A 19,718-nucleotide genomic window follows, 5' to 3' on the forward strand; every position below is an offset into this window, starting at 1 on the left:
GATTCTGCATTCATTGGCCTTTTAAAGGATATTTTGAAAACTTTAAAAAGTAGCAATATTTAAATTTTAGCAAAAAATGTTTATACAACAAAATAGTTAAATCTAAATATCTAATTTTTCTTTCAGCCTGAGAATTGACATGTTGATTTTCATATATTTTAAACACAAAAAAAAATTTTTACTGAGATGGGACATTTTCATAGTAAAAGTAATATAAGAATTAGGAGATATAATACATTATTAAAGTTATACTTTCTGTATAGTGGCAAATGGTTAGAACAGCAAAGATATCCCTTTCTATGTCACATGGGAGTGTCCCACTGTCAGAAAATAGGCAGCAATGGTAACAACTGCATTGCTACTGATATCCTTACCCTCCCCTTCCCTCCATAGTCCCAGATGACTCTTAGAGAGGCTGCAGATGTAAGATGTAAAATGTTTTTTCTTTTGAGAAAAGGAGTTTGTACCTGTCTATATTAGTAAGCTCAATGTAGACAAATACTTTAGTTTATCTGATATTCTCTATCTGTCTAGGAAAAAATCTTTTCAGTAAGAAAAGATATTAGGAATCTGATACCTGACCGAGACAGACTCCTGCAGGTGGTTTTCTAAAGACTGTTACCTAGGAAATTTCACATGATAAAGGACAACCTTTCTGGGGGTGCATTCCCTCATCCTCCTTCCCTATATCTTTCTGTTGTTCAAAATGTTATTTCAGGAAGAGAGTCAGTCCCCAGGTGGTCAGCGCATCTAGTGCCAGAAGGTGCTACATGGGCGACTGGGGGAAAATGACCAATATCTGTCCAAGCAACTCATGGTCTAACCTACTTAGCAGTAAATAACCTGTTGTGATGCCCACACAAGTGCAATAGTGGCACACAGCCCTGGTGGGGAACCAACTGCTCTTGATTTGGCTAACTGATCCCCTCAGTGGTATGGAACCCATAGCTGGAGTTGGGAAACAAATCAGAACCATATCCAAACATATGCTCGCTCTCCATTATCAAGCTACCATCAACCGTGGGCTATAAGAGGGCCTACACCTATTAAATTTTCTTTAAAAAAAAAAAAGTATGGGTTATCTCATTTGTCCCGGTGCTAACTTACTCTCCACTGGAGAATCTGTTTCTCTTTTTCAGATAGATGCAGATCCTAAGGAGAGAGCCACCCCATCATACCTCAAAAGGGCCCCAGATGAAACTAAGGAAAACTGTAGAAACAAGCAAGGGTGCTGTTTTCCTGATGAAACGGATACCAGCACAATGGAGAAGGAGACCAACACAGAGAAAAATCAACTCCTACCAAATCAGAGAGCCAGAGACCCAGAGGCCCCCAACACCTCAGCACTGAAGCAGACCAAAATTGAACCCAACATGACTCAGGGAAATTTTGCAGAAGAGGGGGCAGAAAGAATGTCAGAGCCACATGTTGGGACATGTTATGCAGAGACATTTATTTATCTTACCCATAACTGTGGGCTAACTCCACAATGCATGACCCATATACCTCAACAAGGAGGGGCCAAGAGGAGGGGGTTGGTCACGGATGAGCCTAATAATGGTACCAAACTGACTGTATTTGCTGAATACAAAACTAATTAATAAAAAATTAATTAATAAGAAATAAAGGACAGATACTGCCCATGAAAAAAAATGCTATTTCAGCTTCTCCTGTGTGACACCTTGAATGTTACACTATGTATATGGATACTTGTTTCTGCCTATTAATAAGTACATTTATCTTTTCCTGTTAATCTGCCCATTATTTGCTTGTTTCAAGACTAAAGTTTTAAAATACTGAGAGGGAAGCAAAAAATTAAAACTTTCCTAAGCCTCTATTAATTATAAGTTATGCTATTATAATTGTTATTCTCAATCTAGTTGTTAGAATTAAAGACTATACCTAGATTTTTTTAAGGTTCTCCTATGGAGAAAAAATATTGTTTATTTTATAAACTGATTATGTTTTCTTTTTTAAAATTTTTATTTATTTATTTAAGACTGTCAGGCAGAGAGAGAAAGAGGCAGATAGAGAGAGGGAGAGAGAATAGGTACGCCAGGGCCTCCAAATGCACTGCAAATGCACTCCAGACGCGTGCGACCCCTTGTGCATCTGGCTAACTTGGTTATTGGAGAATCAAGCCTCAAACTGGGGTCCTTAGACTTCACTGGTAAGTGTTTAACCACTAAGCCATCTGTCCAGCCCTATAATGTTTTCTTGCTATTGATGTGCCCATGACAAAAATTTCTACTGCAGGCTCTATATTCTGCAAATCTAAGGAAAGCAGGGACTGGACCCTGCAGAAAAACTATAAAGTTCATATATTGATTAACTTATTGGGAGCATGCCGTGTGTGTGTGTGTGCGTGCGTGTGCATGCGCCAGGACCTCCTGCTACTGTTGGAGTGCCAGATGCTTGTGCCACTTTTTGCATCCTTACATGGGTGGCTGGGGAATGGAACTTGGGTAGATAGGCTTTGTAAGGAATTGCGTTTAGCCACTGAACAATCTTTTCAGCTCTATGAAGAGAATTTTTATGTCAGTTTGGAATCTGAACTACAAATTTCAGTTTCTTCTTTCTAACAGTAGAGGACACACACTGTCCATATTCATATGGAAAAAGTGGCAGTTGTGGAGGGTGTCAATGCCCCACAGCTAATTCCTTCTAATAGAGTTATTAAAAATGAATCCTAATATCCTAATATCATATTTTACCTGGAGGATATGAGAAACAGATTATCCTGGCTTTGGTACAAGATATGGTAAGAAATCAGTTTATTTGTGGACATTGTTTTAATGAGCAAGATTTTAGCTTCCTAGGACTTCTCATTACATTCAAGTACTGATAAAAGCTGTATACAGACCATGTATGCCTAAATTACTTGCAGCTAGAAGATGTTTACAGAAGGTTTTGTTGTTGTTGTTCGAAAGTTTTAATAAAAGGATAGGCTGGGTGTTGTGGCGCATGCCTTTAATCCCAGCACTCGGGAGGCAGAGGTAGGAGGATGGTCGTGAGTTTGAGGCCACCCTGAGACTCCATAGTGAATTCCAGGTCAGCCTGTGCTAGAGTGAGACCCTACCTCAAAAAACCAAAATAAATAAATGAATAAATTAAATTAAATTAAATTAAAAAAAGATAAAGAAAAATCTAGCAGGGTGTGATGACACACATCTTTAATCCCAATACTTGAGGGGCAGAGGTAGGAGGATGGCTGTGAGTTTGAGGTAAGCTAGAACTACAGAGTGAGTTCCAGGTCAGCCTGGCTTCCAGTGAGATTCTTTCTTGAAAAAAAAAAAAAGAAAAATATAAATAAATGGAAATTCCTCTTCAAAAAGTTTGGAAGAAGTGGAAGAGAGAGAGTAAAAATGTTTCTATTTGTTTTAGAGATAAAGTAATGGCATCAGACATTATCATCTAAACCTTAGCATAAAAAGTTTTAAATAACTAAAGCTCCATTAATTGGTTCTAATAGACTCAGAAAATGAGCCACATTTGTGAATCACTAATAGGCTCAACGACAGCCATATCTGTGATTGGGATGTATCAATATGGTGATAGATAAAGGTCCTTAAATCACCACTAAATATAGTTAAATATAAAAATCATCATCTTGGGCTGGAGTGATGGCTTAGTGGTTAAGTCACATACCTGTGAAGCCTAAGAACCCTGGTTCGATTCTCCAGGTCCCATGTTAGCCAGATGAATGAGGGAGTGCATGCATCTGGAGTTCCTTTACAGTGGCTAGAGGCCCTGATGCACCCATTCTCCCTTTCTCTCTCCCTCTCTCTGTTTCTAATTAATAAAGTAAAAAAAAAAAAAGTCTTAAAAAAAAATCATCATCTTGAGAGCTGGGCATGGTGGCATACACCTTTAATCCCCGCACTTGGGAGGCAGAGTTTGTGAATTTGAGGCCACCCCGAGAATGCATAGTGAAATCCAGCTCAGCCTGGGCTAGAGTGAAACCCTACCTCAAAAAAAAAAAAAAAATCACCATTTTGATTTTACTGAAAAAGTTGCTCTTAGACAAGATGGGATTACAGAAGAGCTCATTCTATCTATAGCCCGATTCTACTGTGTAAAAAGAAGGCACTCTAATAAATATATGTTGATGAAGTATAGGTGATAGCAACTGCAACTAATGAGAAAGTGACATGGAAACACTAATAGTAGCTAAATTATACTTACTTTGTAAAATCACATCCAAATATTGCATTTGCAATGATTTTATGAGTGTGTATCCTATATCCAACTCAAACAAAATTTTAGCTGTCATACTCTCTAGATTCTAATATGTAAATTTATAAATACATTTTAATAAGTCTGAAACTTTTTTAAAATAAATAACTATTTTTTAAAAAGCCTTATATAGAGAAGAAAATCCACTGCAAAGTGTTATTGTATATGCACAAGACTGTTCACCAATATCAGGTGAAACAATTAAAGGTCAAAATCAGCAGCAAGGTTGGAGACTGTGGTCAGACACATATGCACTGCATAAAGAAACATTACTCTTGGTCTGATGGATACACACTACATAAGGGACTGCTGCCCTTGGTCTGACAGAAACACACTGCATAAAGGACCATGACTCCTGGTCTGATGGATACACACTGCTTAAAGAATAATTATTTTCAGTCTGCTGGATGCACACTGCTTAAAGAATCATGACTCTTGGTCTGATTGATACATACTGCATAAAGGACCATGACTCTTGGTTTGGTAGATACACACTGCCTATAGGACCATTACACTTGGTCTGATGGATACACACTGCATAAAGGACTGTTACTCTTGGTCTGATGGATAGACTCTGCTTAAAGTACTGTTACTAAGGTTGTGAGTAGTCCTCTACTGAAACCTAAACATTCCAAAAGAACTGCAAGGCCCAAAGTACCATCTGATTCTTCACATTCTAAGGTGTTTTGGTTGGACCTCAGTAATATCTAGATAGACTTTGGAGAGCAGTTAGAAACTAGGCATTTAACATGCCTTATATCATCATACCATCATACCATTAGCATTGTCCCTATTCTATAGTTGAGAAAACTGAAGTTCAGATGTTATTTGCCCAAAATCAAAGTCACATAATTAGTAAGAGATTAAGATACTCCATATTTCATGATTCAACTAGGGAGAGTGAAAAATAATGACAATAACAAAAACATTCTTCTGAGAGGGAGTTGCTATAAATATGATAAATAGGTAAGATTTCCCCCTCCTTTCCCATTTCTCACTGAAAGGCCCCAAATTATATATTCTCAAAGGTTAAAGTACTGTTATAAATAATCAGAAGTAGCACATCATTCTGAAGCTCTATTTAACTATTAGTGACTCAAGGTGCACTTCTTAAAGTCTTATTCTAAAGGTATCCCACAATGTTTTATGGTACAAAAGAATATATTTTCTCTCTCACACACACATACATACATACACACACACAAACACTACAGTTAGTTGGTTAAAAATACATTTTAGTATACCATTTTTTCATAGCTTCATATTTCAAAAGCTATCATTAACAGATGCTTTATAATTATTGGTATCCAAAAAGAGAAGAAAGTGTTGTCATTTAGATTTCTGATGCAGGGCCCATAATTTGGAGTAACATCTACTGTGACACTAGAGCAGCAACTGCTAAATGCTGGAAAGACTTATAGGAAAGACAACTGACTAAGGCATTAAAAAAAATGACACTGTTTTCCTGAAGCTGTAATTATATCAAATAGGTGAAAACATTTTAAAAGTGGTCAAGTATAAAAGAAGTTAAAGAAAATCCCATTTTACTTTGAGATGTACTTAAAATACATAGTACAATATTACAAAATTTCGAAGTATAATTATCTAAATTGGTAACTAAATACAATTCAGATGAAGAAATAAAAATAGCTCATTTTGACAAACAGCACACTGGCTAAACACATTACCTACTAACCCAGTAAACTTTTACTCCTGATAATTATCTCAGTAAGATGGCAAATTAATACCTCTCATAGTACATTAAGAGAAATAAGACAAAAATGTGTCAAGTGAACTGGGTTGGATGACTCAGCTATGGGAAATCCATTTCTCTTTGTATTTTTGAAAAGGTTAACTTTGATTCTACAAACCTCTGTGAATGGATCTAGACCATGTATTTCAATGACTCTTGAAAACAGGGGCCCAGAGAGGGCAGTCAGGATAGAGCATTATAGAAAGATATAAAACAAAGTTGATTTAATAGATAGAATAAAGTTGGCTTAACTATAAAATCATCTCAAAAATCAGATTGAAACAGTCACACACACACACATCTTACACTTATAGCCCATTATTTAAAAAAAAGTAACTCATCTCCATAGCATGATTGGATGAGTTACAAGTAATTAAGTAAAAGGACTAAGTTGTTTAGAGGGAGAAGCTAGACATTTGTGAAGAATTTCCTTTCATTGTCAACTAGAATCTTTTGCTCTGATTAAATTCTCATCAGTAAATGTGAGGATAAATTAATTGATTTGCTAATTAAGATCTCAAAAATAATTTGCATCCAGGAGTACTTATGAAACGCCTCCGAATTTGGGTGCTACTCCTGCTGCTGCTAATAATAATGGTAATACACAGGGACTGTTTGGACTTCCAAAAGTAAGAATTTAATTCACAAATCAATGGAAGGGGACTGGAGAGATTACTTAGCAGTTAAGATGCCTGCTGGCAAAGCCAAAGGACCAAGGTTTGATTCCCCAGTACCTACATAAAGCTGGATGCACAAGGTGGCACATGAGTCTGGAGCTTGTTTGCAGTGGCTGGAGACCCCAGCATACCCATTTTTTTTTTTCTCTCTCTCTGACTCTCTCTCAAATAAATAAAGAAAATAGTTTAATAAAAAAAATTCAGGAAAGAGCCAGGTGTGGTGTCACACACTTTTAATCCTAGCACTTGGGAGGCAGAGGTAGGAGGATCATGTGAATTCAAGGCCACCCTGAGACTACATAGTGAATTCAAGGACAGCCTGGGCTAGAGTGAGACCCTACCTTGAGAAACCAAAAGAGAGGGGGGGGGAGAGGGAGGGAGGGAGGGAGGGAGGGAGGGGAAGGGGGAGGGGGGGAGAGAGAGAGAGAGAGAGAGAGAGAGAGAGAGAGAGAGAGAGAGAAGGAGGGAGAGAAGAGGGGGAGAGAGAGAGAGAGAGAGAGAGAAGGATTGGAGAGATGGCTTAGTGGTTAAGTGCTTGTCTATGAAACCTAAGGACCCTTGTTTGAGGCTCGATTCCCCAGTAACCACATAAGCCAGATGCACAAGGTGGCACATGCATCTGAAGGCTGGAGGCCCTGGTGCACCCATTCTCTCTTTCTCTGCCTGTCTGTCTCTGTCAAATAAATAAATATTTTTTTTTAATCAAGAGAAGGAAAAAAATTACTTAAAAAATTTGTTGGGCTCATGGATGGTACTTCAGACCTAATTTTCTGCTTCCCAGTATTTTGTTCTCAGTGTGTTGCTAATAGAACCTCATTGCTTCAAGATGACTGCAGGTAGTACTTGTAGTTACATGCTAACACATGACATGGTACATACACATCAGAATTGGCACCTATGTATATGCATGTGTCAGGACTCGATCAATGGAATTAGTATGACTGGCTTTGAAAAGTATGTATTCTCCTCTAGAGGTTGAGGATGAAGTTTTCTACTCAGCTTGCAGAGGTACTCTCTCTAGTAGTCAAAGTGATGAGATTATATAGACCTACTGTCAATTTTGTAAATAATTACCTTCACTAGGGCCTGGGGCATTAGCTCACTGGGTACAGTGCTTGCTATTCAAGCATGAGGACCTCAGTTCATGTCCTCAGCACCCATATAAAAGCCAGGCATGGTGGCATGTGACTATCATCTATGCACCAGGGAAGCAGAGACAGGGGTTTCTGGAGCTTGTGGGCTATCTATTCTAGCCTCAGGTTCAGTGAGAGATCCTTTCTCAAAATTAAGGCAGAGAGTAACTGAAGAAGAGACATGATTCCCTTCACTGTATATAACTATTTCTCTCTAGTAATAAGGTTAAACTCACTTCAACTATAATATACCTACAAGCCTTCAGACTTTACTTCCTTTTGGACTATTTGTTCACTGTTAGGAAGATTTCAAATGGCAAGAAAGCAGTATCAGCTACTAATTCAAATTGCTGCACTTCTGGTGTTAATATTCCTCCTTTGGATAGAAGGCCCTTAACTCAGCAGGCATCAGAAATATGGGAGACAGAATCACAAACTTTGCAAGTGGCTTGCTACTTAAACTGGCATCATGGATGTTTACCAAAAGGCTATTTCTCACTTTTCATTGTTTCTAGCACTTTAGCAATGTTTCTGAGTTACAGGTTTAAACCAATCATGCTTCCTTTCTATTCTTTTCTCTATTGATTTAGGAGTTTCATGTGATTATGTTCTATTTACTAAAATTTTGTCTAAATATTCTGAAGAATTCTGAAAAAAAAATGTTTTCTTTCCCCCTTAAGCCTAAGAAGCATAAAGAATGTAAAAGAATAAAGTTTCTTTTTCTGCTCTGATATTTGTGTTGGGAAAGCATGAAAGTATGGCATCACCATATGTGGCAGCCATCTTTGTATGAAGAGGGGGCAAACATCAACATATTCTATGACAGGATCACAGTAACACCGAGTACATCCTCTCATGCTTTTTAAAGCACAGACATGTGCATAATTCAAGTCACTGTTAGCTTGGGTTCCTTGTTGCAGCCAAAACATCCTACTGACACACAAAGGCAATAAATACTACAAGTAGCAAATTCTAAACTGTGGAACTGCCTAAGAGGAACAGTAAAGGGCATTGAGAACTCAACTATTCCAAGAGAAATTGTAGTTTATAGCACAGCCAAGAATTAGGAGCTCAAGTTTCTCTTTCTTTATGTTACAAATTATTGCTCAAGGTATATACATCTCACTGTCAATTTGGCTTATGCACTACTATCCATAATGTACAGTTATTACTAAGAGACTTTTCAGTAGAAAAACTCTAGCACTATACATATAAGACTAAACCACAAATGTAGTGCATGTTTTCTAAAATGAAAAATATCTTTGTAGCTTATTAGCCTTTACTGTAAATTGATAATACTATGGAGAATGAAGTATCAAGAACCTAATTGTGAATAGTCTATTTGTACCAAATTATTTCACATAAATATTTGTAGCAGAGTCTACAGATGGTTTCTGGATTAAATCTGGTTTAGGAGATAATTGTCCAAATTAACACGTTCTTTAACAGATTAGAGAACAATCAACATATAACATGAAGAAAAAAGTATGTTCACCTAACTCAACTATCAGATTATGAAAAAGAAAACAAATAACTATAGATGTAGAGTTCATAACAGAGATTGTAGGCAAAATAAAAACAAAGAAAAATAGATCCAGCAGACTTTTATCAGAGAGATTACATCAGATATCTGTAATAAATAGCAGGCTATTTTAACCTTTCTTATATTTATATACACATAACAAAATTACTGATGGTCATTACTAGTGTATCTATAAGTGTGTTCCTTGGAACGTTCCTTTAATAAAAAGTCCACTATTCAAATATATTAGATATACTTCACACTGCATCCTCCTGTCAAATATTTGCAATGTACATAAATGAATTAAAGGCTTTAAAAAGCTATACTCTAAATAGGCCAACTAACTATAAACCTATCATATTCAAGTTTACCATATGTGAAAACTCCTTTCTTACTAGGGATTCCCAGAGTATACATCTGGGAGACATTTGTAATTACTGTTCACCATTGTTCCTGTTTTATGAAATAATGACAATGATAGTTCTGTTGCTAAATATTAGAGCAAAAAGTCAATCAGATTGACTAACAGTAAGAGTGAAATGTAAACTCCCGATACCCTCCCTATACCAAAGAACTTTTACAAGTATCCTGTTTCTACAACAAAAGGAATATGCTATTTGAACTGTAAATACATATATTCATTTCCACCCAAATTGTGTATGCAGCTCAAACTTAAAATAGTTTTCATAAGAGATTTTATCCAAGGTCAATATAATAAAATATATAAAACTGTATGTATTCTTTCTGTACAAATACAGAAAAATGCAATCACCTTACTGAGACAGCATTTTTAAAAGACTGCTTTAAACAGGTTTATAGCAATAAAAATAAATCTATTAACACTATGTTTATCACCAGTTTTTCTGTCTATAAATTTAAAGATAACCATGTCAAGAAAACATTCGAAAACAAAATGGAGCACAAGAAATACAGCTTGCTGGTTGTTAACTTCACCTACTTTATTACAGTACTGCTAGTGAGAGCAAGTCACACACAATGTGTCCATGCAGAGGAAATACAGCTGAAACAGATGGTGCTTGGCACATTCCTTTACTAGAATGTGGTGGTCTGCCACAAAGCCCATGAGCTCATGCAGAGGATCAAGACATCACACACAGCTGAGGTCACAACGCCATGCACATACAGCAGCGTGCCAGATAACCGTACCACAGATGGTGCAGATGTTCTCCCCCACCCCATGAGCCACTGCCAGCAGGTGCTATGGAGTTTGGTTACCCATTTCCGGGACATGGACGATGTTCTTTGGAGGATCTTGTTCCCTGTGGCTGCAAGTATTCTTGTTTTTATATTTAAATGATGCTTGTTATGAAAATGTTAAGTACAAAACTAGAATTATGGAAAAGTACATTTTTTAAATACTTAACAATTATATACATCTTATCTCAGGTACTTGTATTATAAACACCCCTTGCATCTGAACACATGTAAAAAGTAATTTACTGATCATTTTGATGAACCCACTGATGCCAATGCTCTGGTGAGTGGAGGAAATTAACCTCTCCAAAGAATTATGATCAAGAGTCAAAGACCTCTGTGAGAGTCATTCTAAGGACCTGGCTAACAAATAACTCATATAGATAAGTTCTATCTAAGAAGATCTTTTCTGATGTTTTCTTATATGATTTCAATTTTAAACATTAATAAATTGACACTACTGCTATTAGTAGTGAATGAACATACTCATTAGAAAGATTACCCTTATTTTTCTGAAAAACTAAATGCATTTTAGTATTTCAATGTCCTTTTTGTTCCCTGTTTGTATCTTAAGTGCAGTGTAGTAGAAAGAACTCTTTTGCTATAGGCAATACCTACTAAGGTATTGTTATCCATAAAAGCACAGAATCTGGTATCTAAAACCACTGACATTCTGAAAGGCACAGCTCTGTGGCTCTTGGCAGCACTATTTTTCCCTTTAAAAGGGTAAATTAGCCGGGCGTGGCGGCACACGCCTTTAATCCCAGCACGCGGGAGGCAAAGGTAGGAGGATCTCCGAGAGTTCAAGGCCACCCTGAGATTACATAGTGAATTCCAGGTCAGCCTGAGCCAGAGTGAGACCCTACCTCAAAAAACCAAAAAAAAAAAAAAAAAGGGTAAATTAATTAATTCATGAATATTCTAGGATATTTCTAAATAAGGCCAATGAGTGAGAAAAACAAAAATACAGCCAACTCTCAATAACAATGAAAGGTGAGATGGATAATTAAGTTGAAAATCTAAAAATCTTATTTTAATCAATAATTTCAATTCCTTCCCTTACAGTAAATATTTGAAGTGAAAAATGTACAACTTATTGTCATAGTAAAACTTAAAAGATTCTTGAATTTTACTGCTTTTTTTTTTTTTTTGCTTCCTCTCCTCCAAACATTCTAAAAGTTACTAACAAGAACTCCATAGTCTAATATATGTAGTTGCAAAGATGGAAACTTTTAAGTATCTTTTTCAATTTAATAATTTAAAATTACCTAGCACAAATTTTGAGGGTTTATATATTTTTCTTCTTTTCATAATAAGATGGTTTTATAATTTGTTTTAAAAATTGGAACTCTTTTAGCAATAGACGTACTTACTATTATCAACATGAGTAGTGACATCCAATTTTTCTTAGTTTGTAAGTCTGCAACTTAGTGCTAACCAAGCTACATTTTCTTACAGGGTAACATTTGCCAGTCCCATGAATTAACGATGAGTTACATAAGTATAATTTATGATGGAAACCAGTAAGGCTTGATATATTGACATTGGGGTTTACAAAACCTGCCTCTCATGATTCTTATGTATTCTAATGTGAAACATAATACCATTCTGCCTCAGTTCTTCTTCAGTAACCACCATTCACTTGTCAGATTAATATTAAAAAATATATATATACATATATACACACACACACACACATATATATTTGCAAGCACAGAGAGATAGGAGAGAAACCAAGAGTGGGCACATGAGGGCCTATAACCACTGTGAACTCCAGATCCATAGATCATTTTGCACATCTGGCTTTATGTGGGTACTGGGGAATTGAACTCTGGTCGTCAGGCTTTGCAGGCAAGCACCTTAACTACTGAGTCATCTCTCCAGACTTCAAGCATATATTTTATTAGAAGGCTCAGCATATGAAGTGCTCTGATCAGCAACAAGTAATGGCTAATTGTAATAAAGGACTAAATATAATGAAGTCTCTGACAAATAACTGTAGCAGAATCTCTGATACAGTGCTGATATGCTAGTGTTCCACATATGAAGGATGACACCTTTTGTTGTTATATGTTCCCAATGTAGATAACTGGGATTTAATAAAAATAAAGTAAAAATAACTATATTTTATAATGAAAGACATCAGGAAATTGCAATAAAAGCATAAGCAATATAATTGAAACTTAATTACCTATTTACTTTCCTAAAGAATAAACATTAGCGTCTAAAGGGTAATACTGTATAGGTTTCAAATGTATACTTTAAGCTTTAAATTTGAATAAATGATTCTAATTTCATTAAGAACATCTGTTTTTACCAGGCATGGTAGTGCACATCTGTAATCCCAGTACTCAGGAAGCTGGAACAGGAACATAAGGGCAGCTGGGGTTACATAGTGAATTAAAGGCCAGCCTTGGCTACATGAGACTCTGTCTGAAAACACTAACACCATTGTAAGAGCCACAGAGTGGGTGCAATTATCCTGAGGCACAGTACCCTACATACCATGAAGCCTTCATGACCCCACAGTGAATACCAAAAACCCCATGGAGGAAGAGGGCTCTCAGGGAATGGGGAGCAAGGATGCAAGGGTGAGGAGATCTAGAGTTTTTAACCTTTTATAAAATAAAAATAAAATTATAAAACACTACCCCCCCAAATTTTAAAATCAGCTTCTAACTTCCTTAAAACAGCAGTGAGAAGAAAAAGAATGAGGATTTAAAGTTCAATGTTAAAGCAAGCTTTACTATGCATATACGTTGTTTTCTCTGTGGATAAGATCAAAGGATAAGATGTATGCAGAACAGCAAACATTTGTAGGAGCATTCTGAGTTCTTATATAGCTATAAAAAGTCAACAAAAGCTGGGCATGGTGGCACATGCCTTTAATCCCAGCACCCGGGAGGCAGAGGTAGGAGGATTGCCATGAGTTTGAGGCCACCCTGAGACTCCATAGTAAATTGCAGGTCAGCATGGGTTAGAGTGAGACCCTACCTCGAAACACCAAAAAAAAAAAAAAGTCAACAAACCAAAAAAAAGTAAAAAAATAAAAAAATTCCATAAACCATACGTAATAAATAAAAACCAGTTTATGTAAAAATATGTTGTCATTGGATTATATTCATAGCATATTTTTATAGTTAATTTTTTATTTAAGAAATATTTTCCTACTTAAAAGTTAAGATTATTTTTAGGAAATACTTGGTTGCACAACTTAAATAATTCTTTTTTTAATTTTTATTTATTTTTTATTTTAATTTTTTATTTATTTATTTGAGAGCGACAGACACAGAGAGAAAGACAGATAGAGGGAGAGAGAGAGAATGGGCGCGCCAGGGCTTCCAGCCTCTGCAAACGAACTCCAGACACATGCGCCCCCTTGTACATCTGGCTAATGTGGGACCTGGGGAACCAAGCCTCGAACTGGGGTCCTTAGGCTTCACAGGCAAGCGCTTAACTGCTAAGCCATCTCTCCAGCCCCAACTTAAATCATTCTTAATGCCTATATAACAAACAAAAAGTTTCTGCAAATTAAAGTGATTTTGCCTAGTTAAATTTTCACATAGCAAATAATGTAACAGAAAGTAAGGCTCTTACTGTCATGATTTCCATCTGGATTTCAAAGACTAAGCCTAATGGGAAGAGAAATGTTTCTAAACATCTGAATTTTGAAAGATGAATTAAAATGAGAATAGGAATAGATGAGTTAAATAATTTCCTTCACATTTTGATCATGTGTACATATTGCTAAGGAATTAGATAATTAATACAAATTCAGTCAATTTTATAAGAAAACAATTAAGTAGTTTTATGTCAATATGGAATTATATTGCTAAAATTACCACTGAAATGCAACCTCTTTTTTTGAGGCTGACATGGAATTCACTCTGTAGCTCAGGTTGGGTTTGGAACTCATGGTGATCCTCCTACCGCAGGCTCCTAAGTGCTGTAACTAAAGGCATGAGCCACCACATTCAGCTTAAATGTGTTTTGACTTTGGAAACTAGAAAGATGCTTTCTGAGATTACCTCTGATAAAGGTATATCACTTCTAAAGTGTGGACAAAAATGCTAGAGATAAAATTGGATGACCATAAGTTATGTTTTAATTACCAACATTTTAAACTCTCTAATAATACTGCTCTCGGACCAGTAGAGGACTGTTCATGTCCTCAGGATGCTGTGATACAATGTGAACAGGCAGGGATATTAGAATGTGCAAAGGAAGTGAAACAGTGATTATGTCACATAGTAAGAACTTACAGTGATTGTGGAGGCAAGTTCAGTAGCTTTCCATTTTACCTGTAAGTTCATGATATTAGAAAGCTCTGCAAGTAGTAAAAGTTCATTTGATACATATAACTATGTTGTTGGCTTACCTCATCTGGGTTGGCATTAAAGGTGAGGCTCCCTTCATCCAGCTGCATATACAATTTTCTAAAAGAAAAGCCTAAAGGTGGGTTCTTATTGTATATGGAACAGTGACCCCAAGTAGATTTGCATAACCTGTAACAATAGGAGAAAATGAGACCAAACATTAACTTACTTAATTTCCTAAAATAAGCATGTATCTACTTGATAAAATACTAAAATAAGTTTATATAAAATTGGATACTAGAGATGCAATGTGTAAACTATTCAACTTTATATGTTTTTATTTACTAGAATAGGGCAAATATCATAAATTTAGTAATTTTGATAGTATCTAAGAATTCAGAAGACTAGTCATAGTTAATGAATATTATCTGAAGTTAAATAGCAGCTATCAATACTAACAATAGTAATAGTGAATGGCTGTCATGAAGTAATTGTTAGATGCCCATGCCAGGCACTACATTGTTTTAAAGCCGTTATTCACTTGCTCAATTCTCTCAACAAACCTAATGTTGGTAAAACATGTTAGAACTAGATAAGGAAGTGGCCAAAAGCTGCACAGCTAACATGCAGCACAGAGGCATCATTTGACTCTATTACATTTGATTTTAGAGTTTGCAATCTTTTTTTTTTTTCTACCATCTTTAGCCTAAACTAGCCTCAAACTCCTTATGTAGCTGAGGATGTCCCTGAACTTTCTTTTGCCTCCAAGTGTGTGTAGATCAAGCTGGTTTATGTAGTACTGGGGATCAAACCCAGAGCAGCGCTTCATGCATATTAGGCAAGCACTCTACACATGAGCTATACACATCCCCAACCCAAAACATGTCACCTTCAACAAGAAGATAAACAGGATTTCTTAAGTAATCTATGCCCTTTTGTGAAATAAAAACAAATACAAGGTCAGACTGCTGTTCAGATAGACAATCTCTTATCTTTCAAAAATATATAAAATAACTAAAAACTCAACTTAGAATGTGTAATCTCACAACTTCAAAACACTCTTTACAATCACAAGATACAGTTTTTAAAAGTAATACAAACTTGGGCTGGAGAGACTGCTTAGCAGTTAAGTGCTTGCCTGTGAAGCCTAAGAACCCTGGTTTGAGGCTTGATTTACCAGAACTCACATAAGCCAGATGCACAAGGTGGCACATGTATCTGGAATTCATTGCAGTGGTTGGAGGCCCTGGTGCACCCATTCTCTCTCTCTTCCTCCCTCTCTCTCTCTTTCTGTCTGTTGCTCTCAAATAAATAACTAAAGATAAACAATTAAAAAACTATAAAACTTAATTACTCACTTATCAAAATGCACTATTTTCTGCATATTGGGACAGTGAGTTCCAACTCTGTAGAGAGGTGACAGCTATTATTTCATAGCTAAAGTTTTACCCTATGATAATGCCTATCTATCTTGAATACATGTTAAAGAGCTTTAAATAGAAGTGTAATACTCTGGTGATGTAAAAACATACAAGAACTATATTTCAAAACATTCTAATGAGTTTTTTTTAACCTCAAAATAGTGTAATTTTTGTGTAGATGTTCAAAATACCTGCTACTTGCTAAAATGAGCAAAATAGCTTCACCCTCTCATAATACTGCTTTTTACTGTAAGCTTCCTTCTTTACACCAAACACACACACACACACACACACACACACACACACACACACACACACACCAGTAAAATGTTACTGCCTCAGTCTACAATCATCAAACATATTACATTATAATTCTGTGACATGAAGAAGCTCAAGTTAGAAATATCCCTGGGAATACATTTTTACTAAGGGTTGATGATTTAGAAAAATTTAGTAAACCTTTGAGTGAAATTTCTAGCTCTAGATAAATTCATCATTATTATAAAGTTTTATTTAAAACAAGGAGGGCTGGAGAAATGGCTCAGCAGTTAAGGTGCTTGCCTGCAAACTCTAACAACCTGAACTGGATTCCCCAGTACCCATGTAAAGCCAGATGCACAAAGTGGTACATGCAACTGGAGTTTGTTTATAGTGGTTAGAAGGCTTGGTGGGGCCCATCCTCTCTCTCTGTGTCTCTTCTCTCTCTGCTTGCTAACAAAATAATTTTAAAAATGAGATTTAAGTAAACTTTGGTAATGAATGCTAGAATACATAATAAACATCCAGTGATTCCTCTATGTTTGCCACTAATTTCAAGACTCAAAAGAACAAAGAAAATGTCATATATATGATTTTCAATAAGTACATGATGCAATTTAGGTTTGGACTAGACAGGTGGCTTAGCAGAAAAAGGTGCTTTCTTGCAAAGCCTAATACCCATGTAAGCCAGATGAACAAAGTGGCATTGATGTCTAGAGTTCATTTGCAGTGGCAGGAGCCCCTGGCATACTCACCCTATCTCTTTTTCTCTCAAATAAATAAATAAAAATATTAAAAAAATTAGTAACTCAGGCTTAATAAAAAAAGATTCTATTTTACTAAAGATCCTCATTGGTAGTTTAAAGTTAAGCTGATACAACAGCTGCTAAAATTTCCATATTATACAACTTCAGCATATAAACTGTTAATATTTGTGTACTTCATGAATGAATGCACTTCATGCATTTTATGATGAAATGTTGATTAGAAAAATTAAAAAGTTGAACTATTTACCATACAAGTTTGTGTGCTACTAAATATCCTTAAATAGAAATAGGTAAGTGAACACCCCACAAACACATGTAGTCTTTGAAACCAATGAAAACATCAACACTGTGAGGATTATTTATTAAGTAGACCCATTCCTTAGACGGGATATGTATGGGGACAGACTCCTCTAAGGATGAAAGACTATATACAGATGAACACAACAGTATGGTTATATTTTGAGAACAGGCTAACAATTTCTAATTTATAAAAACAAGCACATCATTATTGGTTTTCCCTGTTCTCACCGTAAAGTCCAAGTTTCTTTTCTACTGTCGTTTGCTAATATCCAAGTTGACTGTGACAATATTGTACCTCTATTTTCTAATAACTAAATGAAAAGAAGCTCAAAATCCAAGGCTGAGGTAAAAGAAATTTCATAATAGATATATGTTAGGAAAAGAACATTAAACATGAAAGTTTAACTTACCCTTGCCAGAGAAGTTCATCATTAGCTAGGTCCTGCCAAACACATGAAGCCAAGCAGAGGTCAGTTGCATTCAGGTAGGACAAGATGGTGAAGCTTAGCTCAGGCGGCAACATTTCCAAATTAATGAAGCCTTCCTGTTCTCTAGATTTCCTTGCCTTCAAAAGGTGATATATGTCAATGCCTCCTTGGACTTGTTTACGCTGCTGGCTGGTGTTAGAAATGTTACTTGTAGCCATTCTCCTGCTCTGCTCTCTGGTGAGGTAACCGTGCTCACTGTAGCCTTCCTGTTGTAGCTGCTGATTTCTGGCTACTCTCCAGAGTCCTTGACCCATCTGCAATCCTGGGAGAAAGCCAGAAGGTAATAAAGGCGACATTAAAAAAGTAAACCATCTTCCCCAGTGGTATAACAAATCTGACATGAAGCATTTACTTATCAGAATTAAAATCCTTTATTAAAGCCCAGTAAAACTAGTAGTATATTTTAAAGCAGTGTTGGAACATTTTAAGTGCAAAAGTTGAATAGAAAAAATTTCAGAAATATTTGGTCTGATCATCACCTTTCTCCCAGCTTGCTAACAACTTTTAAAATCCACAGGTGACATAACCATTTTTCATGTGGTAAGATTTAAAAGTTACTGATGTCCTAAAGACACTTACAAATTATAATTATGTGGACTTACGGGCCAGTATTAAATACAGCTCTGATCAGAGCATGGGACTTTAGTTAAAAGGCCTCCAGACCCTGTTTTTTATCACAATGCAGGCTAAGCTAAGCTAGTCCCTTTTAACCAAGCTCCCAGATGCATAACAGCTGTGAGACAGGCTTTTAGTTTAATTCTACCCAGTCTACACTTATGTAGTAGACTGTAATAAAATGTAACATAGGCCCCGAAGTCTAATTCACAAACCTTATAAATTAGACACCTAGAACTCCAGGAGAAATAACTGAACAATAACTGACTACTTAGTTTTGTTGTTGCTTTCAATTAAAAATCATAATTTAGCTGGGCATGGTAGTGCACACCTTTAATCCCAGCACTTGGGAGGGAGAGGTAGGAGGGCCATCGTGAGTTCGAGCCACCCTGAAACTACATAGTGAATTCCAGGTCAGCCTGAGCTAAAGTGAGACCCTACCTCACTTTACAAAACAAAAATAAATAAATAAATAAAAATCATAATTTAGATCAAGTTTCTAATTCCCCACCAAAAACCCTGTGGATTTGTGAGAGATATCAGTAAAAAAATACCAGAACAAGGGCTGCAGCCCCCTACCTCCACCTGAACGGCAACCTGAACAATTACATACTACTCTGTTACATGGCTCGACTTCTAATTTGGTATTGCCTTGAAAACAATTAGTTCTTTCCTCCACAAAATTTCTAAAATATTAAGAAAACAAAGATAGACTGTTATCTCAGGAAAAAAAAAAAAAAACACCTGAAAAACACATTTCTTTCTTTTTTTGTTTTGTTTTGTTTTTCAAGGTAGGGTCACATTCCAGCCCATTCTGACCTGGAATTCCCTATTTAGCCTCAAGCTGGCCTTGAACTCATGGCAATCCTCCTACCCCTGCCTTCTGAGTGCTGGGATTAAAGGCATGCACCACCATGCCTGGTGCAAAACATATTTCTAATAAAGGATTGGTACCTAAAACTCAGCAAAAAAAAAAAAAAAAAAAAAAAAAGCCTACTTAAAAGTAAGGAGCCTAGG

General features: G+C 36.2%; 1 protein-coding gene across 3 annotated transcripts in view; it reads right to left on the reverse strand.

The window, feature by feature from the left end:
• Fbxo8 (F-box protein 8) overlaps positions 1–19,718 on the reverse strand; it is a 56,600-nt gene that overhangs the window by 19,305 nt on the left and 17,577 nt on the right. Inside the window, exons 2-4 of one of the 3 annotated variants that reach the window (XM_045160371.1) lie at positions 18,009–18,348; positions 14,915–15,041; positions 10,489–10,641 (exon numbers count right to left, since the gene is read on the reverse strand). In XM_045160371.1, the coding sequence (XP_045016306.1) occupies positions 10,489–10,641; positions 14,915–15,041; positions 18,009–18,340 (612 nt within the window). In that variant the 5' untranslated portion in view covers positions 18,341–18,348. Of the gene's footprint in view, positions 1–10,488; positions 10,642–14,914; positions 15,042–18,008; positions 18,349–19,718 lie in introns of those variants that run through there. The other 2 variants (XM_004657126.3, XM_045160383.1) reach the window with 2 other exon arrangements.

This window comes from Jaculus jaculus, chromosome 1 (assembly GCF_020740685.1).
Source record: "Jaculus jaculus isolate mJacJac1 chromosome 1, mJacJac1.mat.Y.cur, whole genome shotgun sequence".
NCBI classification, from domain to species: Eukaryota; Metazoa; Chordata; class Mammalia; order Rodentia; family Dipodidae; genus Jaculus; species Jaculus jaculus.